The sequence below is a fragment of the Entelurus aequoreus genome, linkage group LG23, assembly GCF_033978785.1.
Source record: "Entelurus aequoreus isolate RoL-2023_Sb linkage group LG23, RoL_Eaeq_v1.1, whole genome shotgun sequence".
In the NCBI taxonomy this organism is placed as follows: Eukaryota; Metazoa; Chordata; class Actinopteri; order Syngnathiformes; family Syngnathidae; genus Entelurus; species Entelurus aequoreus.
The window spans coordinates 7,983,583-8,008,188 of NC_084753.1; the positions used below are offsets into that span (position 1 = coordinate 7,983,583).

General features: G+C 37.2%; 1 protein-coding gene across 5 annotated transcripts; it reads right to left on the reverse strand.

Annotated features, from left to right (window-relative positions):
- Window positions 1-4,638: 4,638 nt before the first annotated feature.
- dnal1 (dynein, axonemal, light chain 1) lies at window positions 4,639-23,837 on the reverse strand. 5 transcript variants are annotated; one of them, XM_062034709.1, is made up of 9 exons: window positions 23,747-23,837; window positions 23,132-23,158; window positions 22,960-22,998; window positions 22,773-22,882; window positions 17,483-17,538; window positions 17,354-17,409; window positions 17,153-17,279; window positions 13,082-13,222; window positions 4,639-6,530 (listed from the first exon to the last, which is right to left on the reverse strand). In XM_062034709.1, exons 2-9 carry the CDS (start codon window positions 23,135-23,137, stop codon window positions 6,484-6,486), a joined length of 582 nt encoding a protein of 193 aa, XP_061890693.1. In that variant the 5' UTR covers window positions 23,138-23,158; window positions 23,747-23,837; the 3' UTR covers window positions 4,639-6,483. The 5 variants fall into 5 exon arrangements, with proteins under 5 accessions (XP_061890693.1, XP_061890695.1, XP_061890694.1 ...); XM_062034711.1 differs by having other exon boundaries at window positions 23,751-23,828; XM_062034710.1 differs by lacking the exon at window positions 23,747-23,837 and adding an exon at window positions 23,460-23,516.
- Window positions 23,838-24,606: the final 769 nt, after the last annotated feature.

A 24,606-nucleotide genomic window follows, 5' to 3' on the forward strand; every position in this document is an offset into this window, starting at 1 on the left:
ATTAAACTTTAGTGAGCCAGGGGTCCTCGATTACATTTGTGTATGGAACAAAATCTTAGCTTTGCAGCACTGAGGATAGCCCAGTGGTGAAGACTGTTGACTCGGAATGAGAGGTACTGGGTTCAAACCCCACTCTGGTTGATGGTATTTTGTTCTACCTCATCATACTTTACTGAGTCAGGAATCCTCGGTTACATTCGTGTATGGAACAAAATGTTAGCTTCGCAATACTGAGGATAGCTCAGTGGTAAAGACTGTTGACTCGGAATGAAAGGTACTGGGTTCAAACCCCACTCTGGTTGATGGTATTTTGTTCTACCTCATCATACTTTACTGAGCTAGGGGTCGTAGATAACATTTGTGTATGTAAAGAAATCGGCCCGTTCAGAGGCCAAGTATAGCTCAGTGGTTAAGACTGCTGACTCCAAATCAAAGGTACTGGGTTCAAACCCCACTCTGGTTGATGGTATTTTGTTCTACCTCATCATACTTTACTGAGTCAGGAATCCTCGATTACCTTTGTGTATGAGAAAAAAATCACCTCTCCCCAAGACCCCGGATAGCCCAGTGGTTAAGACTTTTGACTCAGATTGAAGGGTGCTGGGTTCGAATCCCGGTTGGGTTAACATGTAATTGTCAACCCAAAGTGGAGGAATGCTCGTCAAAGACTTATTTGGAACATCCCACAGGTGTGCAGGCTAATTGGGAACAGGTGGGTGCCATGATTGGGTATAAAAGTAGATTCCATGAAATGCTCAGTCATTCACAAACAAGGATGGGGCGAGGGTCACCACTTTGTCAACAAATGCCTGAGCAAATTGTTGAACAGTTTAAGAAAAACCTTTCTCAAGCAGCTATTGCAAGGAATTTAGGGATTTCACCATCTACGCTCCGTAATATCATCAAAGGGTTCAGAGAAGCGTTTTGGTTCACCTCCATGGTAGTTTACTAAGACGGGTCCTCCATTATATTTGTCATTAGGGCCTGGAATGTAGTTGTGTAAGGCCTGGGATAGCTGAGTGGTTAACTCTGTTGGCCCCCAAGCAAGGGTACTGGGTTCGAATCCCAGTAGGGAGTTGGTGTTTGTTTCACTATTATTGTGATTTAGTAAGACAGGTTCTCAATTAAATATGTCATTGGGGCCCGAAATCTCAGCTCAAGAAGACCAAAGATAGCTGAGTGGTTAAAGCAGCTAGCTCCCAATCAAAGGGTTCTGGGTTCAAATCCCAGTCAGGTCACTCTGAAGCTAGTAAAGATCTAGTCAGAGGAAGAAATCTTTTGTAAGATAGTTTAAAGGTTCTCAATTATAAATGTCATTGGGGCCCCAAATCTGGAATAAAGAAGTCCAAGAATAGCTGAGTGGTTAAACAGCTAGCTCCCAATCAAAGGGTTCTGGGTTCAAATCCCGGTCAGGTGGATGGGCTTGCCAAGCCAAAGTATGCAGGAGTGGGGACAATGTGGGGGTGTATCACCTCACCCACACAGAGTAAAGCTAAGTGGTAGCTGGTTCATTAACTTCTAGTTAAAAAGGTAAGTATGGGTAATAATAATAGCAAAAGTCCAGGGTAACCTGGCTAAAGGCTAAAGTTGCTAAGTGGACCAGCAGTCATTCCTAGGCTGGGATGGGCGGGACTAGGAAGATGTATAATTAATCATTGTGAGTGTCGACCAATCAGCTCTCCTGCTCTGACTAATTGCAATTAAACATGAAACAATTCTAATTGGATAATAAATCAACCAAATAGAAAAAACATCATTGGGGAAAAAATGGAAGAAATAAAACTAGTGGAATAATTTAATTTAATTCAAAGATAATTGTATTGATCATTAATTATTAAGATCATTAATTATACCATTTTTGTTTTTTATTATCTAAACTTTTTTTTAAATCTCAATTGCAATTAGACATGTTTTTATTCATCTTATTTTTTTATTATCCAATTATTTCTATTTTTTTATTATCTCAATTGCAGTTTTTTTTTAATTGTATTATCTCAATTGCAATTAATCAGACCAGGAGCTCCCATCAAGATCTTTGATTTGTGTTTTGTAACATGTATTTTAATACAGCAGAGTGCTCCTGTCAAAGAAACAATCTTTTGTATCTTTGATTTTTCCACATTTAAGTGCTCCCGTCAAGCACGATCTTTGATTTGTGTTTTGTAAATTTTAATACAGCAGAGTGCTCCTGTCACATAAGGATCTTTGATTTTTCCACATTTAAGTGCTCCCGTCAAGCACGATCTTTGATTTGTGTTTTGTATATTTTAATACAGCACAGTGCTCCTGTCACATAAGGATCTTTGATTTTTCCACATTTAAGTGCTCCCGTCAAGCACGATCTTTGATTTGTGTTTTGTATATTTTAATACAGCAGAGAGCTCCTGTCACATAAAGGATCTTTGATTTTTCCACATTTAAGTGCTCCCGTCAAGCACGATCTTTGATTTGTGTTTTGTAAATTTTAATACAGCAGAGAGCTCCTGTCACATAAAGGATCTTTGATTTTTCCACATTTAAGTGCTCCCGTCAAGCACGATCTTTGATTTGTGTTTTGTAAATTTTAATACAGCAGAGTGCTCCTGTCACATAAGGATCTTTGATTTTTCCACATTTAAGTGCTCCCGTCAAGCACGATCTTTGATTTGTGTTTTGTATATTTTAATACAGCACAGTGCTCCTGTCACATAAGGATCTTTGATTTTTCCACATTTAAGTGCTCCCGTCAAGCACGATCTTTGATTTGTGTTTTTTAAATTTTAATACAGCACAGTGCTCCTGTCACATAAAGGATCTTTGATTTTTCCACATTTAAGTGCTCCCGTCAAGCACGATCTTTGATTTGTGTTTTTTAAATTTTAATACAGCAGAGAGCTCCTGTCACATAAAGGATCTTTGATTTTTCCACATTTAAGTGCTCACGTCAAGCACGATCTTTGATTTGTGTTTTGTAACATGTATTTTTTCAAAGATCCTTTATGTGACAGGAGCACTCTGCTGTATTAAAATATACAAAACACAAATCAAAGATCGTGCTTGACGGGAGCACTTAAATGTGGAAAAATCAAAGATCCTTTATGTGACAGGAGCACTCTGCTGTATTAAAATTTACAAAACACAAATCAAAGATTGTGCTTGACGGGAGCACTTAAATGTGGAAAAATCAAAGATCCTTTATGTGACAGGAGCACTCTGCTGTATTAAAATTTACAAAACACAAATCAAAGATTGTGCTTGACGGGAGCACTTAAATGTGGAAAAATCAAAGATCCTTTATGTGACAGGAGCTCTCTGCTGTATTAAAATTTACAAAACACAAATCAAAGATCGTGCTTGACGGGAGCACTTAAATGTGGAAAAATCAAAGATCCTTTATGTGACAGGAGCGCTCTGCTGTATTAAAATACATGTTACAAAACACAAATCAAAGATCGTGCTTGACGGGAGCACTTAAATGTGGAAAAATCAAAGATCCTTTATGTGACAGGAGCACTCTGCTGTTTTAAAATACATGTTACAAAACACAAATCAAAGATCGTGCTTGACGGGAGCACTTAAATGCGGAAAAATCAAAGATCCTTTCTTTGACAGGAGCACTCTGCTGTATTAAAATACATGTTACAAAACACAAATCAAAGATCGTGCTTGACGGGAGCACTTAAATGTGGAAAAATCAAAGATCCTTTATGTGACAGGAGCACTCTGCTGTTTTAAAATACATGTTACAAAACACAAATCAAAGATCGTGCTTGACGGGAGCACTTAAATGTGGAAAAATCAAAGATCCTTTATGTGACAGGAGCACTCTGCTGTATTAAAATTTACAAAACACAAATCAAAGATCGTGCTTGACGGGAGCACTGAAATGTGGAAAAATCAAAGATCCTTTATGTGACAGGAGCACTCTGCTGTATTAAAATTTACAAAACACAAATCAAAGATTGTGCTTGACGGGAGCACTTAAATGTGGAAAAATCAAAGATCCTTTATGTGACAGGAGCTCTCTGCTGTATTAAAATTTACAAAACACAAATCAAAGATCGTGCTTGACGGGAGCACTTAAATGTGGAAAAATCAAAGATCCTTTATGTGACAGGAGCTCTCTGCTGTATTAAAATTTACAAAACACAAATCAAAGATCGTGCTTGACGGGAGCACTTAAATGCGGAAAAATCAAAGATCCTTTATGTGACAGGAGCACTGTGCTGTATTAAAATATACAAAACACAAATCAAAGATCGTGCTTGACGGGAGCACTTAAATGTGGAAAAATCAAAGATCCTTTATGTGACAGGAGCACTCTGCTGTATTAAAATATACAAAACACAAATCAAAGATCGTGCTTGACGGGAGCACTTAAATGTGGAAAAATCAAAGATCCTTTATGTGACAGGAGCACTCTGCTGTATTAAAATACATGTTACAAAACACAAATCAAAGATCGTGCTTGACGGGAGCACTTAAATGTGGAAAAATCAAAGATACAAAAGATCGTTTCTTTGACAGGAGCACTCTGCTGTATTAAAATACATGTTACAAAACACAAATCAAAGATCTTGATGGGAGCTCCTGGTCTGATTAATTGCAATTGAGATAATACAATAAAAAAAAACTGCAATTGAGATAATAAAAAAATAGAAATAATTGGATAATAAAAAATAAGATGAATAAAAACATGTCTAATTGCAATTGAGATTAAAAAAAGTTTAGATAATAAAAAACAAAAATGGTATAATTAATGATCATAATAATTAATGATCAATACAATTATCTTTGAATTAAATTAAATTATTCCACTAGTTTTATTTACTCCATTTTTTCCCCAATGATGTTTTTTCTATTTGGTTGATTTATTATCCAATTAGAATTGTTTCATGTTTAATTGCAATTAGTCAGAGCAGGAGAGCTGATTGGTCGACACTCACAATGATTAATTATACATCTTCCTAGTCCCGCCCATCCCAGCCTAGGAATGACTGCTGGTCCACTTAGCAACTTTAGCCTGGGCACACAGGAGGAGCTAACCCCCGAGGTTACCCTGGACTTTTGCTATTATTATTACCCATACTTACCTTTTTAACTAGAAGTTAATGAACCAGCTACCACTTAGCTTTACTCTGTGTGGGTGAGGTGATACACCCCCACATTGTCCCCACTCCTGCATACTTTGGCTTGGCAAGCCCATCCACCTGACTGGGATTTGAACCCAGAACCCTTTGATTGGGAGCCAGCTGCTTTAACCACTCAGCTATCCTTGGTCTTCTTGAGGTGAGATTTCGGGCCCCAATGACATATTTAATTGAGAACCTGTCTTACTAAATCATACTTAGTGAGCCAGCGGTCGTAGATAACATTTGTGTATGGAAAGAAATCTACTCCTCACAACACCAAGTATAGCTCAGTGGTTAAGACTGCTGACTCGGAATGAGAGGTACTGGGTTCAAACCCCACGCTGGTTGATGGTATTTTGTTCTACCTCATCATACTTTACTGAGCAAGGAGTCCTCGATTACCTTTGTGTATGAAACATTTTTTTCTTTCCACAAGACCCAGGGTGGCCCAGTGGTTAAGACTGTTGACTCAGATTGAAGGGTGCTGGGTTTGAATCCCGGTTGTGTTGACGTGTAATTTACAAAACTGTCTGGAGCCTTCAAGGTGACATATATTGTGACTGTGTCACCTCTCCCATGTAATGTTCAAATTGAGCTATCCTGGGTCCCGTTAAGTTTTGGTTTTCGCTCATATACAAATGTAAACAGTCAACTATGATCGAGGCGAAACAAAAAACAAAATCTTCCAAGTTATGGATTTGAACCCATTAATAATAATAGATATTTTTTGTAAAAAAGCACTTTATATTGAGTAAACAATCTCAAAGTGCTAAAGTGTATTAACAAAAAAATCAAATAAATAAAAAAGATAATAAAGAAATAAATACAAATAAAAACTAGAACAGCCAAATAGCTATAGCTTGTATGCACATATCTGAAAAAGGCTTTTTTATGCATTAGTACTGCGTGAGAGGCAGCAGACTTAACCATTGAGCTATCCTGATTCTTGTCGTGACAAGATTTTAACAGTCTTTTGTTCCACCTCTATTGAACTTTACTGAGCAAAATGTAGCAGTCTTAACCATTAAGCTACCCTCAGTCTGGTAAGTGTATTCTGGCTCATTAACTAATGTATTCGTGATAATTGTCGCAGTAAACTATGATTGAGGTGGAACAAAATGTTGACCCTAAGTTACATAAAAGCATGTTGTTTCAATGTTGTATTTGTGTTGTAGAATATTGCTTAGACAATGACCAAATTTCAATGTCAAATCAACATTTTTTCTTTTTTAAAATATCATTCTGGAAGGTGGTTCTAGTCTCACAAACAGCAGCAGGCGTTGGTATCAGTCCGATACTAAGTGGATACAGTATTTAATCTTGCGTGGATTTAAAGGTTGGTAGTTCTGCTGCATTGCAGTCTTAAAGCCTCTCAGCCGTCTTCGTCTTCATCCCCGACTTGTTTGATGACCGGAGTGCCTGGACAGACCACAACAAGACATCATTTCTGTTAGAATAATTGTATCGAAGTTATCACAAAACTTTGTGTTTCAATGAGTTACCCACGAAAAGACAAAAGCTGTCTTTGATCCTACCAAGCAAAAGGCTTGTAAAACTCCAGTGTAGGATAGGAAGCAACATGAAGGTGTTCTGTTTCTTTAATGTATTGTAATCAACAGAAATATATTGTCTTGACCCGAGGTCTACAAAGCGAAGAGGAAGCAGGACCTGACTCCCCTCCAGGGACCTCTTCTTTGAACTCTTTTACGACCTTTTCTTTGAACTGTTTGTAATCAAAGGCGATGGCTGTTTTCGACCCCCGTCCCTTAGAAGCAGCTGTTGCCATGTAATCAGGGAAAGTCCAAATAAAAGAGCGCGTACAATCTGAGACACTGTTCAACTGTACAGTGTCTACCCATTTCTCCTCATTGAGCTAAATTGAATTCTCTCTTTAATTCCTTGCTTCTTGTCTTGTTTAATAGACATCAGTGTTTGCACCTGAAACAATGGAATTGATCAAATAGCCTCCCAACAAAATTGACAAGAATTCAGGTTCGGGGGAACCTGCTTGTCCTGTCAGATTGGTTGTTGCTGGACACTTGACGGACTCTTGGGAGAAGGGGTGCCTGGCGACCCTTTTAGTCCGGGACGTTGAAGTTATCTGAGCAATCGGATTTAACAAAACCTCTTGGAGCTGGATGCAGTCTTACTTGGAGGGGAGGGAGCAGGTGGTAGAGGTGAACGGCACCGTGTCCCCCCCCCTCTCGGTGAGCTGTGGAGTCCCCCAAGGCAGTATATTGGGACCTTTACTGTTCCTAATATACATAAACGACATGTCATCGGCATGTGACTGTGAATTGTTTTTGTTTGCGGATGACTCTGCCCTGCTGGTATCCGGCAAGGACAAGTCACAGGTGGAGAAAATCCTCAGTGCTGAGCTCTGTAGAACCTGCACCTGGCTCGCTGACAACAAGCTATCCATCCACTTGGGTAAAACAGAATCCATCCTGTTTGGGTCCCACATCAAACTTAAGAGAGTCAATCACTTCACCATAAAAGTGGGTGACAGTGTAATCACCAGGAAAGATGAGGTCACCTACCTAGGTTCCATTCTAGAGGCTAACCTTTCCTGTGATAAAATGGCAACCAAGGTAATCAAAAAGGTTAACCAACGAACGAGATTTCTCTACAGAATTTCCTCTCTGGTCAACAAAAGCACCTTGAGGATTCTGGCGGGAACTCTCGTTCAACCCTTTTTCGATTACGCATGCACCTCCTGGTACCCTAGCACCTCCAAAACCCTCAAATCTAAACTCCAAACATCTCAGAACAAGCTAGTCAGGTTACTTCTAGACCTCCACCCCAGATCCCACCTCACTCCTACCCACTTCTCTAAAGTGGGCTGGCTCAAGGTGGAGGACAGAGTTAAACAACTTGCACTGAGCCTAGTCTATAAAATCCGCTACACCTCCCTGATACCGAAGTACATGTCAAACTACTTCCTTAACGTAAATGACCGCCATAACCACAACACCAGGGGGTGCTCCACTAACCACGTTAAACCCAGATTCCGAACTAACAAAGGTCTTAACTCATTCTCTTTCTATGCCACATCAATGTGGAATGCGCTCCCAACAGGTATAAAAGAAAGGGCATCTCTATCCTCCTTCAAAACCGCTATAAAAGTTCACCTCCAGGCAGCTACAACCCTAAACTAACACCCTCCCCGGATTGCTAATAATCAAATGTAAACAATCAAATGCAGATTCTTTTTCTTATGCCTTCTGATCTCTCTCTCTCTCTCTCTCTCTCTCTCTCTCTCTCTCTCTCTCTCTCTCTCTCTCTATGTCCACTACTTGAGGTCCATATCCACCCCCCCCCCACACCCCTGATTGTAAATAATGTAAATAATTCAATGTGATTATCTTGTGTGATGACTGTATTATGATGATAGTATATATGATAGTATATATCTGTATCATGAATCAATTTAAGTGGACCCCGACTTAAACAAGTTGAAAAACTTATTCGGGTGTTACCATTTAGTGGTCAATTGTACGGAATATGTACTTCACTGTGCAACCTACTAATAAAAGTCTCAATCAATCAATCAATCTACCTATCTGGAACCATGATAACAGGACATCTGCTGAATGGGGTAAGCGTTGCTCCGGTCTATCGACAAACCGGAAGACGCCGGCAGCCGTTCAAAAGTACCCTGCAAAAAAAATTACCGGGGGATGCGGACAGTGCTCCGGCCACTCAGTTTTGTAATTTTGGACTAAATCGCAAACTTGACAACATCTTGGCGACACCGTCTACTCTGCATAGCGAAGTATAATGCATTTGAGGCAGAGGTGGGACCAAGTCATTGCTTTGCAAGTCACAAGTAAGTCTCAAGTCTTTGCCCTCAAGTCTCGAGTCAAGTCCCGAGTCAAGACAGGCAAGTCCCGAGTCAAGTCCAAAGTCAAGACTGGAAAGTCTCAAGTCGAGTCCCAAGTCCTGCATTTTGAGTTTCGAGTCCTTTCAAGTCCTTTTAACCACAGACTAATATTTTTACACAGATTGTGTATGCTTTTAAAACGTTGTATTTATTTATTAAAACAAGTGCATTTGAAATTGCAGGAAAAAAAATAGTGCTGACATTGCAATTCATAATAGCACTATTATCCAGTCATTTTAATAGTTTAAACAATTTTAAACATTTAACTCATTCCTTTACAGAATAAACACATTTGCAAAAACAAACATTAACATACTATTGGTTGTATTTTATGAAAATAATATTAGCACAGAGTTGAGAAGGAGCAAAGATCTTCAATATTTGTATGTGAAAATCACAAATAAATCTTCTGGGGGAGGATGACGCCCCTACAGGGGTTTGCTTTACAAACTTTCAGCCCCACCTAAAACAAAATTCACCAGCCGCCCCTGATTATGATGCATTCTCATTTTAGGCAAAATATAAGACAATACTTTCTTAACAGTATAATTGTAACCAGGAATAAGTCTTCAAGTAACAATATTCAAATACTAACATTGTTGGATGAGACAGAATTTGGTTTTATTCTGAATCCAGTGAAACAGATTGGTGGTTTTAGCTGATATAAAGACTTTCAGGTGTTTATATATGTTGAAGTATTTGGCAGACGCTTTTAACCAAAGCGACATACATAAAAAATACATATAAAACAATCACTGTAAACATGATCATTTAAGGGAAGAATGTAATAAAAATATCAATACAAAGTGTCAAGACAGAATAAACTCTCTGCTGCTGCAGCAACAGAGATACAGTCTATAAGATATATAGATATCTAATGTATTCATACATTGTTTATGTAGCATGTATATATAACCTAATCATATTGTTTCTGCAATTTAAAAATAGCTTACCGTTTTTTCCCCCTTCTCTGGTATTATATTCCCAGTTTTGATCTCGGACGTCTGGTCACTTATAGCATATAAGAATATTCTATTACTGTTAAGCAAACTATGAATAATAAAACATGTGTCCGTTATCATAGCTACACGTATGACAAAAAAACGCGTGAAAATCAGTGGTATTCAGTGAGGTAAAATGAATTAAATTTGCTGACAGTTCATTGCTCCTGACAAATGAATTGCACTGAGTGGAGCGGATCACCACTCCAAGATGGCGGCTCCGCGTCTCGTCTGCGCCAGTAGGCAGTAGCGCTCGATGCTGCGTCTACTTATAAGATGTCTATGGTTATAACGTTAGCAGTGAGTTTACAGCCTCACTTATTTAACTACACAGCAAATAAAAGTCATTTTACTTAGCCAATAAACGTTATCTTACATTCAAAACTTACCCTTCTTTGTGCAACTTCAAATGTCGAACAAAGTTGGAAGTTGTTGCGTCTCCGTCTGTAATATTCCAACTGCGTGATTTGCATACGGCAATTCGTTTTTTGTTGACCAAGTCTTAGTTTTTATACCCGAACGAAACCAACTTTGGCATAATTGTTTCTCTCTGCCACATTGTTTGACAACTCATGTTCGGTGGTTGTCCTGCAATTTGATTGGCTGAGAGCTGTGTGATGAAAACAACGTATAACTAATTTGATTGGCTGTTGTACTGACAGCACACCAGCTGACACGCAGCACACACGCTGATAGACAGACAGACACGTACAAAATGAAAGATACGGAGCGCTCCCAAATAACTTTTTAAGCTTTGGGTTTTGAGGAAAGTAGCAAGTCATGTCAAGTCAAAAGGCTCAAGTCCAAGTGAAGTCACAAGTCATTGATGTTAAAGTCTAAGTCCAGTTGCAAGTCTCTTTACATTTTGTCAAGTCCAGTCCAAAGTCATCAAATTCATGACTCGAGTCCAAGTCATGTGACTCGAGTCCACACCTCTGATTTGAGGAGCAGAAATAGGCATTCTAATCTGGATTGTATTGTTTCCCTGGCTGTAAGCGACCCGGCAAGGCTGTCCCTTGGAAGATTTCCCTTGAGGACAGTGCAGTGAAGGCGGAACAAACTCCTTCCCTGTCTCTCGTGGACACGCCTGTTGTTGGTTGGTTGACTTTAGTTGGACTGACCGGCTGTGTTATCACGATGACACATAACGACGGCCTACGGAGCAGCGCCCCCTCCCTTCTTGTTGCAAGTCTTGTGGTTTCTATGTCAACACGTTTTTTTTCTCGGCCCGAGTCTGTGCCCTCCCCCCACAGGAGCCCAGTCTGAGATCCACTTTTTTCCCCCTCGTCCACCTTTTCTCACCTTTTTTGGGGCGCCGTATGTGGCGACCTATCGCCACATCCTGTTCTGTAACCCCGTACAATGTATGTCTGCTCTTCAACGGGTTTAAGTGCTATAAATATCATTTGAGCTGATCTAAATAAAGGGGATCAGAAATAAAAGGTGATTATTGTCTTTATTGTAACAACAAATGTTAGTGTACATGAAACATATGTTTATTATTGTCATTTAGTCCTTAAATAAAATGTTGAACATACTAGACAACTTGTCTTTTAGTAGTAAGTAAACAAACAAAGACTCCTAATTAGTCTATGCAGTAACATATTGTGTCATTTATACACCTATTATTTTGTACACATTATGAGGGACAAACTGTAAAAATGTATTATTAATCTACTTGTTCATTTACTGTTAATATCTGCTTATTTTCTGTTTGAACATGTTCTATCTACACTTCTGTTCAAATGTAATAATCACTTATTCTTCTCTTGTTTGATACTTTACATTAGTTTTAGATGATACCGCACATTTAGGTATCAATCCGATACCAAGTAGGTACAAGATCATACATTGCTCATCATTGGTCGTCCAGGGACGTATTTACTGACTTTATAAACATTATATGAATTTTAAGATTTTGTGACGATAAAAAATATCGATGTAATCGACTAGATACGCTCTTGTACTTGGTATCATTACAGTGGATGTCAGGTGTAGATCCACCCATGGCCTTTGTTTACATTGTGACGCCGGTGAGCTATTGTATCCTCCTACGGTGTGTAGTGAAGCATGTTTAGCTATTCCTCGTCCTCCAGTGATAATGCTACTTGTAAGAAACTTACTTTATTTGTCGCCATGGAGACAAGGATCATTGATTTAGAAGTAGCTGATGGATGTTAGCTGCTAGCTAGCTAGCCATGTCTTAAAGCAGCTCTTCCTGAGGGTGTTTCAGTGTTATAACTTCACCTTTATCTTTACTTTTAACACCAAAATGCGTCCATTCTCCCTTTTCTGTCTACACACTGTGTCTGCTTGTAAGTACTCTGTGTGTGTGCGCTGCCCAACATGCTCCTCTGCTCGTAAACCAGCTATGCCACGGGAACCGGTACTTTTTAGAGGCGGGAGAGTACCGAATATGATTCATTAGTATGGCAAAGTACCGGTATATACCATTTACATATCACAACTAGGGATGTCCGATAATGGCTTTTTGCCGATATCCGATATTCCGATATTGTCCAACTCTTTAATTACCGATACCGATATCAACCGATATATGCAGTCGTGGAATTAACACATAATTATGCCTAATTTGGACAACCAGGTATGGTGAAGATAAGGTACTTTAAAAAAAAAGATTAATAAAATAAAATAAGATAAATAAATTAAAAACATTTTCTTGAATAAAAAAGAAAGTAAAACAATATAAAAACAGTTACATTGAAACTAGTAATTAATGAAAATGAGTAAAATGAACTGTTAAAGGTTAGTACTATTAGTGGAGCAGCAGCACGCACAATCATGTGTGCTTACGGACTGTATCCCTTGCAGACTGTATTGATATATATTGATGTATAATGTAGGAACCAGAATATTAATAACAGAAAGAAACAACCCTTTTGTGTGAATGAGTGTAAAAAAATCAATAAATAAAAAAAAACAAAAAAAAAACGATACCGATAATAAAAAAAACGATACCGATAATTTCCGATATTACATTTTAACGCATTTATCGGCCGATAATATCGGCCTGCCAATATTATCGGACATCTCTAATCACAACATAATGATGCTGAAATTCCTACCATCCAGTTTTTTCAGACCGGGTAACCTTTTGGTAGCTTCGTCGACCCACGTCCCTTCAGCGGTGTTCTTCTCTTCCAGAGGGTTCCCCACAAACAACAGGTCTACCAGACATGGCAGGTCAGCCAGCTTGGAAAACTCTCCTGCAAAACAGCAATTTTTTACATGAAATGTTCTCAGGAAGTGTGGAAAAAACCCCAAACTGTACAGTGGGCTGGATGACTGATCCAAACAGTGTTAGTATCGGATCAATACTAACATGATGGTTGATATTTTCAGTTCTCTTTTGCTGTTGTGTTGTTTATTGTTGACAAACTCAGGGAATCAGTCATTGCACACTGGCGAGCCAATAGTCATTTTTGCAGATCATAGTTATTTTGCACAAAAGTAACAAAATGTGTGAAATTTAGTATACACTTTCTGGATGCACTGCATCATACTCGTATTGTTTACAAATACGTTTGATGTATAGTAAATATTGTCACAGGGTGGAGGATGACGAACCCCAAGATGCAGAGACGGCAGGCTTGGTGCAGGAGAACATGATTTAATTTAACTCTATAACAAGAAAAAAACAAAAGGGTACAAACAAAAAGCGCGCACAAGGCGGAGAACAAACTTGGCTATGAACAAAAACTAGCACAAAGGCTAAACTATGGACAAGAAACAAAAACACTGACACGAATAAACAAAACTCACGTGGCAAGATGAACTATGACATGAGCAGAGTGAACAGAAGTAGACACAGCTACAACCATTGGCGTTGTTAGGCCTATTTTAGGGGGTCTCAAGCCCCCCTAAAATATTCTTAAGCCCCCCTAAATAATTTGGTATTATATTCTTTTTTTTTTTTTCTTTTTTTTTTTTTACAAATACATGCCGACATATTCATTATAAAGTGGCCCGAATATGGGTTTAAATAAATAATCATATAACCTGTCATTATTCACTCAGTTTCCCCTCACTTCATAGCGTAAGGTAGAGAGCCCCTTTAGTGCGTCGCTATCCAATCCATTCCACTTGTTCATATAGAAAATGCCCACATCACTCAAAATCCAGTCCGCATTTTTTCTGCGACCTTGCTTGCGGTCCTTGGACTTGTTCATATAGAAAAATGCCCACATCACTCTGGTAGAATCTATATAAAGTAATATACATTAGCCTATTGTTAAAATAATGAAAAAAAACATCATTAAGTATATTTGTTTTATTGTATTGTTACATTAATAGCTGTTGTATTATTATTATTATGCTTGTTAAACATTTCATAGGATTATCAGAGGGAGGAAAAACCAAGACATTTAATATAAAATGTAAAATGAATAAATACAGAAAAAGAAAAAAAATAGTTAAAAGCCATCGTCCCGGGGAGCATTTCATTTCGTCCCGTGCATTTTTTAAAATAATAATAATAATAACAATGAATAATTTCTAAGTCTTTATTAGCCGTTTGTGAAGTTTTGTGCTCGTGCGCTACGTTCGCTCGCATCCTGTGCATCTCCTGGGGGCTAAGCCCCCCCTGTCCTTAAAAGCTAGTGACGCCCCTGGCTACAACGACAAGTATAAATGACATTGACAATCATAACGACAATACTCCAGCCCTGACTGGAGGGCAAAGCAGGACTAAATAGTCGCTGGCTGATTGACACCAGGTGTGGCCAAGTGCCAATCAGCCACAGCTGAGGGGGGAAAGCACCCAGGGATACAAGCAGGAAATAAAGACAAAATAAGAGCGGTGACATGAAATAAAGTCAGACAAACCTGACAAATATGTTTGTTTGCCTCAAACCGTTATCGTGTGTTTTGTTTTGATTACAATCCACAAATAAATAGAAAAGAACAAAACAATTGATCTTATGGGTGATACCGGCCCTATACCGTTTCTACTTGGTATGGGATCAATAGCATCATGGCAGTATTGCCCATTTTTATTTTTAACACGTTTGCAAAAATGTCTTCAAAAAAACTCCCAAAAAACTGTTCACATTGTCATTATGGGTAATGTGTGTAGAATTTTGAGGACAAAAATTATTTTTGGAATAAGGCTGTAAGACTGTATAGACTTTCTGGATGCACTGTATCGTACTTGTATTGTTTACAAATATGTTTGTTTGCCTCAAACTGTTATCGTTTTTTTTATTTTGATTACAATCCACAAATAAATAGAAAATAACCAAATAATTGATGTTGAAATCATTTAAGATTGACGTGAGCATGGGCGATACTGGCCCTATAATGTTTCTACTAGGTATGGGATCAATAGCATCATGGCAGTATTGCCCATGATCTGTTTTTTATTTTTAATAAATTTGCAAAAATGTCTTTAAAAAAAACAAAAACTGTTCACATTGTCATTATGGGTATTGTGTGTAGAATTTTGAGGACAAAAATTATTTTTGGAATAAGGCTGTAAGAAAATGTGTGACATTTTAAGCGCTGTATAGACTTTCTGGATGCACTGTATCGTACTTGTATTGTTTACAAATATGTTTGTTTGCCTCAAACTGTTATCGTGTGTTTTATTTTGATTACAATCCACAAATAAATAGAAAATAACCAAATAATTGATGTTGAAATCATTTAAGATTGACGTGAGCATGGGCGATACTGGCCCTATAATGTTTCTACTTGGTATGGGATCAATAGCATCATGGCAGTATTGCCCATTTTTATTTTTAAAACATTTGCAGAAATGTCTTAGAAAAAAACAAAAAACTGTTCACATTGTCATTATGGCTATTGTGTGTAGAATTTTGAGGACAAAAATAAATTTTGCAATAAGGCTGTAAGAAAATGTGTGACATTTTAAGCGCTGTATAGACTTTCTGGATGCACTGTATCGTACTTGTATTGTTTACAAATGTGTTTGTTTGTCTTTATTTTGATTACCATCCACAAATAAATAGAAAAGAACCAAATAATTGATGTTGAAATCATTTAAGATTGTCGTGAGCATGGCCGATACTGGCCCTATACGGCTTCTACTCGGCATGAGATTAAACTTGTATTGCCCATTTTTATTTTTAATACATTTGCAGAAATGTCTTAGAAAAAAAAAAAAAAAACTGTTCACATTGTCATTATGGGTATTGTGTGTAGAATTTTGAGGACAAAAATACATTTTGCAATAAGGCTGTAAGAAAATGCGACATTTTAAGCGCTGTATAGACTTTCTGGATGCACATTGTTTACAAATAAGTTTGATGTATAGTAAATATGTTTGTTTGCCTCAAACCGTTATCGTGTGTTTTATTTTGATTACAATCCACAAATAAATAGAAAAGAACAAAATAATTGGTGTTGAAATAATTTAAGATCGACGTGAGCATGGCCGATACTGGCCCTATGTTTCTACTAGGTATGGTATCAATAGCATCATGGCAGTATTGCCCATGATCTGTTTTTTATTTTTAATACATTTGCAAAAATGTCTTTAAAAAAAACAAAAACTGTTCACATTGTCATTATGGGTATTGTGTGTAGAATTTTGAGGACAAAAATTATTTTTGGAAAAAGGCTGTAAGAAAATGTGTGACATTTTAAGCGCTGTATAGACTTTCTGGATGCACTGTATCGTACTTGTATTGTTTACAAATATGTTTGTTTGCCTCAAACCGTTATCGTGTGTTTTATTTTGATTACCATCCACAAATAAATAGAAAAGAACAAAATAATTGATGTTGAAATCATTCAAGATCGACGTGAGCATGGCCGATACTGGCCCTATAATGTTTCTACTAGGTATGGGATCAATAGCATCATGGCAGTATTGCCCATTTTTATTTTTAATACATTTGCAGAAATGTCTTAGAAAAAAACAAAAACCTGTTCACATTGTCATTATGGCTATTGTGTGTAGAATTTTGAGGACAAAAATGTATTTTGGAAAAAGGCTGTAAGAAAATGTGTGACATTTTAAGCGCTGTATAGACTTTCTGGATGCACTGTATCGTACTATACTGTTTCTACTTGGTATGGGATCAATAGCAGCATTGCAGTATCGCCCATGATCTTCTCCGCTGTCCGGCTAAACCGGTGCTTCGTGCTGTGTTGAGAAAAGAACTCTTTCTCACCCCAATCTTTCACCAGGTTGTTGGACATGTAGAGAACGCGAAGTTTCTTCATCAGGTGAACTCCCTTCATCTTCTCGATGAGGTTGTAGGAGATCCACAACTCTTCCAACGTGCCTCCAACTGCATCCTGAACAACTCCACAACTTCAGCACCACATAATCAACAACAAGTGTTGACGTCCTTCCAGGTGGACGTACTCACCAGGCCGGTGAAGGCCTTGATGTTATTTCTCCCTAATGACAAAACTCTCAGGTTTTCTGGAAGTGGGTGAAAGGAAACAACATTACACGTAAAATGTGTGGATGAATGTCTTTTTGGTCAACAACTTACTCAGTTCTCCCAGGTTGGTGATTTTGTCGATGCAGTTGGTGGACAAACACAGCTTTCTGTCAAGGATACAGCAGGCATGAGCTGTAGATACCACATACTAACTAATACATGGCCATTGAGCGGTAGATACCATATACTAACTAATACATGGCCATTGAGCGGTAGATACCATATACTAACTAATACATGGCCATTGAGCTGTAGATACCATATACTAACTAATACATGGCCATTGAGCTGTAGATACCATATACTAACTAATACATGGCCATTGAGCTGTAGATACCATATACTAACTAATACATGGCCATTGAGCTGTAGATACCATATACTAACTAATACATGGCCATTGAGCTGTAGATACCACATACTAACTAATACATGGCCATTGAGCTGTAGATACCACATACTAACTAATACATGGCCATTGAGCTGTAGATACCATATACTAACTAATACATGGCCATTGAGCTGTAGATACCACATACTAACTAATACATGGCCATTGAGCTGTAGATACCACATACTAACTAATACATGGCCATTGAGCTGTAGATACCATATACTAACTAATACATGGCCATTGAGCTGTAGATACCACATACTGACTAATACATGGCCATTGAGCTGTAGATACCATATACTAACTAATACATGGCCATTGAGCTATAGATACCATATACTAACTAATACATGGCCATTGAACTGTAGATACCATATACTAACTAATACATGGCCATTGAGCTGTAGATACCATGTACTAACTAATACATGGCCATTGAGCTGTAGATACCATATACTAACTAATACATGGCCATTGAGCTGTAGATACCACATACTAACTAATACATGGCCATTGAGCTGTAGATACCATATACTAACTAATACATGGCCATTGAGCTGTAGATACCATATACTAACTAATACATGGCCATTGAGCTGTAGATACCACATACTGACTAATACATGGCCATTGAGCTGTAGATACCACATACTAACTAATACATGGCCATTGAGCTGTAGATACCACATACTAACTAATACATGGCCATTGAGCTGTAGATACCATATACTAACTAATACATGGCCATTGAGCTGTAGATACCACATACTGACTAATACATGGCCATTGAGCTGTAGATACCATATACTAACTAATACATGGCCATTGAGCTATAGATACCATATACTAACTAATACATGGCCATTGAACTGTAGATACCATATACTAACTAATACATGGCCATTGAACTGTAGATACCATATACTAACTAATACATGGCCATTGAGCTGTAGATACCATGTACTAACTAATACATGGCCATTGAGCTGTAGATACCATATACTAACTAATACATGGCCATTGAGCTGTAGATACCACATACTAACTAATACATGGCCATTGAGCTGTAGATACCATATACTAACTAATACATGGCCATTGAGCTGTAGATACCACATACTGACTAATACATGGCCATTGAGCTGTAGATACCATATACTAACTAATACATGGCCATTGAGCTGTAGATACCATATACTAACTAATACATGGCCATTGAGCTGTAGATACCATATACTAACTAATACATGGCCATTGAGCTGTAGATACCATATACTAACTAATACATGGCCATTGAGCTGTAGATACCATATACTAACTAATACATGGCCATTGAGCTGTAGATACCATATACTAACTAATACATGGCCATTGAGCTATAGATACCATATACTAACTAATACATGGCCATTGAGCTGTAGATACCATATACTAACTAATACATGGCCATTGAGCTGTAGATACCATGTACTAACTAATACATGGCCATTGAGCTGTAGATACCATGTACTAACTAATACATGGCCATTGAGCTGTAGATACCATATACTAACTAATACATGGCCATTGAGCTGTAGATACCATATACTAACTAATACATGGCCATTGAGCTGTAGATACCATATACTAACTAATACATGGCCATTGAGCTGTAGATACCACATACTGACTAATACATGGCCATTGAGCTGTAGATACCACATACTGACTAATACATGGCCATTGAGCTGTAGATACCATATACTAACTAATACATGGCCATTGAGCTGTAGATACCATATACTAACTAATACATGGCCATTGAGCTGTAGATACCATATACTAACTAATACATGGCCATTGAGCTGTAGATACCATATACTAACTAATACATGGCCATTGAGCTGTAGATACCATATACTAACTAATACATGGCCATTGAGCTGTAGATACCATGTACTAACTAATACATGGCCATTGAGCTGTAGATACCATGTACTAACTAATACATGGCCATTGAGCTGTAGATACCATATACTAACTAATACATGGCCATTGAGCTGTAGATACCATATACTAACTAATACATGGCCATTGAGCTGTAGATACCATATACTAACTAATACATGGCCATTGAGCTGTAGATACCACATACTGACTAATACATGGCCATTGAGCTGTAGATACCATATACTAACTAATACATGGCCATTGAGCTGTAGATACCATATACTAACTAATACATGGCCATTGAGCTGTAGATACCATATACTAACTAATACATGGCCATTGAGCTGTAGATACCACATACTGACTAATACATGGCCATTGAGCTGTAGATACCACATACTAACTAATACATGGCCATTGAGCTGTAGATACCATATACTAACTAATACATGGCCATTGAGCTGTAGATACCATATACTAACTAATACATGGCCATTGAGCTGTAGATACCATATACTAACTAATACATGGCCATTGAACTGTAGATACCATATACTAACTAATACATGGCCATTGAGCTGTAAATACCATATACTGACTAATACATGGCCATTGAGCTGTAGATACCATATACTAACTAATACATGGCCATTGAGCTGTAGATACCATATACTAACTAATACATGACCATTGAGCTGTAGATACCATATACTAACTAATACATGGCCATTGAGCTGTAGATACCATATACTAACTAATACATGGCCATTGAGATTTTCCTATAAAGGATAAAACACTGAATATTGACAACATATGACCATAGTAATTAATTAGATGACCATAGTAACTAATTAGATGACCATAGTAACTAATTAGTAACTAATTAGATGACCATAATAACTAATTAGATGACCATAGTAACTAATTAGTAACTAATTAGATGACCATAATAACTAATTAGATGACCATAGTAATTAATTAAATGACCATAGTAACTAATTAGATGACCATAGTAACTAATTGGATGACCATAGTAACTCATTAGATTAGCATAGTAACTAATTAGTAACTCATGAGATGACCATGTGGATATGCGTAAACATCTGTAGTTTATTGTGTGAATGTATTAACACTAAACCTATTTTATTGATGTAAAATACACAATAAACACTATTTAGTGATGTTATGTAAAGGCGTTTAATACATGTAGCGTAAAATTTGACCACTATATGGCAACAACGCTGCACCTTAGGTTTAATTGTGTGCAATGTTTGCTGTGTCGTTTATTGTGTGAATGTTTTGACACGAAACCTTCTATTTTATTGATGTAAAACACACAATGGACACTATTTAGTAATGTTATGTAAAGGTGTTTAATTTGTGTTTAATACATGTAGCGTTAAATTTGACCACTATATGGCAAAAACGCTGCACCTTAGGGTTAATTGTGTGCAATGTTTGCTGTGTCGTTTGTGTGAATGTTTTGACACAAAACCTTCTATCTTATTTATGTAAAATACACAATGAACATTATTTAGTAGCGTTATGTAAAGGCGTTTAATACGTGTTTAATACATGTAGCGCTAGATTTGACCACTATATGGCAACAACGCTGCACCTTAGGTTTAATTGTGTGCAATGTTTGCTGTGGATATGCGTAAACGTCTGTAGTTTATTGTGTGAATGTATTAACACGAAACCTATTTTATTGATGTAAAACACACAATGGACACTATTTAGTAATGTTATGTAAAGGCGTTTAATACGTGTTTAATACATGTAGCGCTAGATTTGACCACTATATGGCAACAACGCTGCACCTTAGGTTAAATTGTGTGCAATGTTTGCTGTGTTGTTTATCGTGTGAATGTTTTGACACGAAACCTTCTATTTTATTTATGTAAAATACACAATTAACTTTATTTAGTAATGTTATGTAAAGGCGTTTAATACTTGTTTAATACATGTAGTGCTAAATTTGACCACCATATGGCAACAATGCTGCACCTTAGGTCTAATTGTGTGCAATGTTTGCTGTGGATATTCCTAAACGTCTGTAGTTTATTGTGTGAATGTATTAACACGAAACCTTCTATCTTATTGATGTAAAGTACACAATGGACACTATTTAGTAACATTATGTAAAGGCGTTTAATACATGTTTAATATATGTAGTGCTAACGCTGCACCTTAGGTTTTATTGTGTGCAATGTTTGCTGTGGATATGCGTAAACATCTGTAGTTTATTGTGTGAATGTATTAACACAAAACCTATTTTATTTATTTTAAACACACAAGTAATGTAGTAATGTTATGTAAAGGCTTTAATATGTGTTTAATACATGTAGCGTTAAATTTGACCACTATATGGCAAAAACGCTGCACCTTAGGGTTAATTGTGTGCAATGTTTGCTGTGTCGTTTATTGTGTGAATGTTTTGACACGAAACCTTCTATTTTATTTATGTAAAATACACAATGAACATTATTTAGTAGCGTTATTTATAGGCGTTTAATACGTGTTTAATACATGTAGCGCTAAATTTGTCCACTATATGGCAAAAACGCTGCACCTTAGGGTTAATTGTGTGCAATGTTTGCTGTGTCGTTTATTGTGTGAATGTTTTGACACGAAACCTTCTATTTTATTTATGTAAAATACACAATGAACATTATTTAGTAGCGTTATTTATAGGCGTTTAATACGTGTTTAATACATGTAGCGCTAAATTTGACCACTATATGGCAAAAACGCTGCAACTTAGGGTTAATTGTGTGCAATGTTTGCTGTGTCGTTTATTGTGTGAATGTTTTGACACGAAACCTTCTATTTTATTTCTGTAAAATACACAATGAAAACTTTTTAATAACGTTATGTATCAAACGCCTTTACATAACGTGACTAATTCATCAAGAGAACCCCGAGTGTTGTGGAAATAGCTACAACGGACCAAGGTCCGCTTTGTTTCCCTAAATTGAAAAAGGTGTGATGATAAACATCTGCTGGAAATGGACTCACTCGCATTTGGGTATTTTGTTGAGAGTGTTGTCCAGCTTCTCGATGGGGGGGATCTGATTGTACAACTTGACCACCGTGGCCTCAGCGCACTTCTCCCCGGTCTTCTCCTCCTGGACGCAGACACACAAGTTGCATTCAGCAGATTTATAAATATGTACTATTTTATATATTATATTATTATATATACCCATTTGGCCAGTGCATCTTTTACTGTTGTTCCTTTAGCCTGCACACGGGACAAACAACATATTATTATTATTATTTGACTTACTGCAGAATCAGAACCATAACAAAATTACGTTTTTAATGGAAATAAATGTCCAAATGTGCTATGGACAAATTAGAAAACAAGCACTCACCGCCATGTTGAGCCGCTACTCCGGTAGCTATGACAACGGGAGTAAACAAAAAAAAATCAGCGCATGCGCAGTTTCTGGAAAGTTGGGGATATATATATACATATATAGGTAAAATACGTATATTTTAAAATGTATTTAACAGTATTTAAAACATGGTTATAGTACGTGAAATACAAATAATGTTCAAGTATCCGAGAAACAATACACATATTGGGTCAATATGGTGACAGGATCGATATAAGTTCTCTCCGAAACATAGAAAGATTTTAGGCGAATGAAGACAATATTTTTGTCAATCTTGTAACATTCCAGCAATGTAAGCTCCTACAACTTCACGGCTGGTCTTGTCTTTAATGGACAAAATGCGTTAAAACCGCACAAAAAACCCCAAACAAACGAAATTCGAACGCTTTTCTTCCTGTAATCAACGTCACTTCCCTATCTCGCCCCCGGAAGTCCCGCCCCCCAGCCAAAGTCATTGGCTAACAGCCTGTTAATAATAATAATAATATTATTATTATTATTAACAATAATAACTATTGAATGATAACATTATTATTGTTAAAAAAATTAAAAAAAAAAAAATAATAATAATAACGATAATAATTAACCTACCTACTTGCGTACGCTGCTACATACGCCCACCAGTCATCGTTGCTTTCGCAATTAACAGCGGTACCGAAAGGGACAAGCGGTAGGAAAATGAATGGATGGACATCGGTGACTCAACGACCGGTGACTGTTGTCATTGCGTTCCATTTTATGACGCTTTTTGGACGGGCTTTGACGTGCCCGGCATCGAATGGCGAACCTTGATGACGTCACTCATTCATTGTCGTGTCAAAGTGTGGTCATGACGGCGTGCGTGTTCACTTTAGAGCGCTTAAAGGACTCATTAACAGGTTATTATGTGATATGATATCGTCCTATATGTATATATATATTAGTGTTGTCCCGATACCAATATGTTGGTACCGGCACCAAAATGTATTTTGATACTTTTCTAAATAAAGGGGACCACAAAGATGTCATTATTGTCTTTAATGTAACAACAAATGTTAGTGTACATGAAACATACGTTTATTATTGTAATTTAGTCCTTAAATAAAATAGTGAACATACTAGACAACTTGTCTTTTAGTAGTAAGTAAACAAACAAAGACTCCTAATTAGTCTATGCAGTAACATATTGTGTCATTTATACACCTATTATTTTGTACACATTATGAGGGACAGACTGTAAAAAATTGATTATTCATCTACTTGTTCATTTACTGTTAATATCTGCTTATTTTCTGTTTTAACATGTTCTATCTACACTTCTGTTCAAATGTAATAATCACTTATTCTTCTCTTCTTTGATACTTGACATTAGTTTTGGATGATACCACACATTTAGGTATCGATGCGATACCAAGTAGTTACAGGATCATACATTGGTCCTATGCAAAGTCCTCATGTGTCCAGGGACGTAT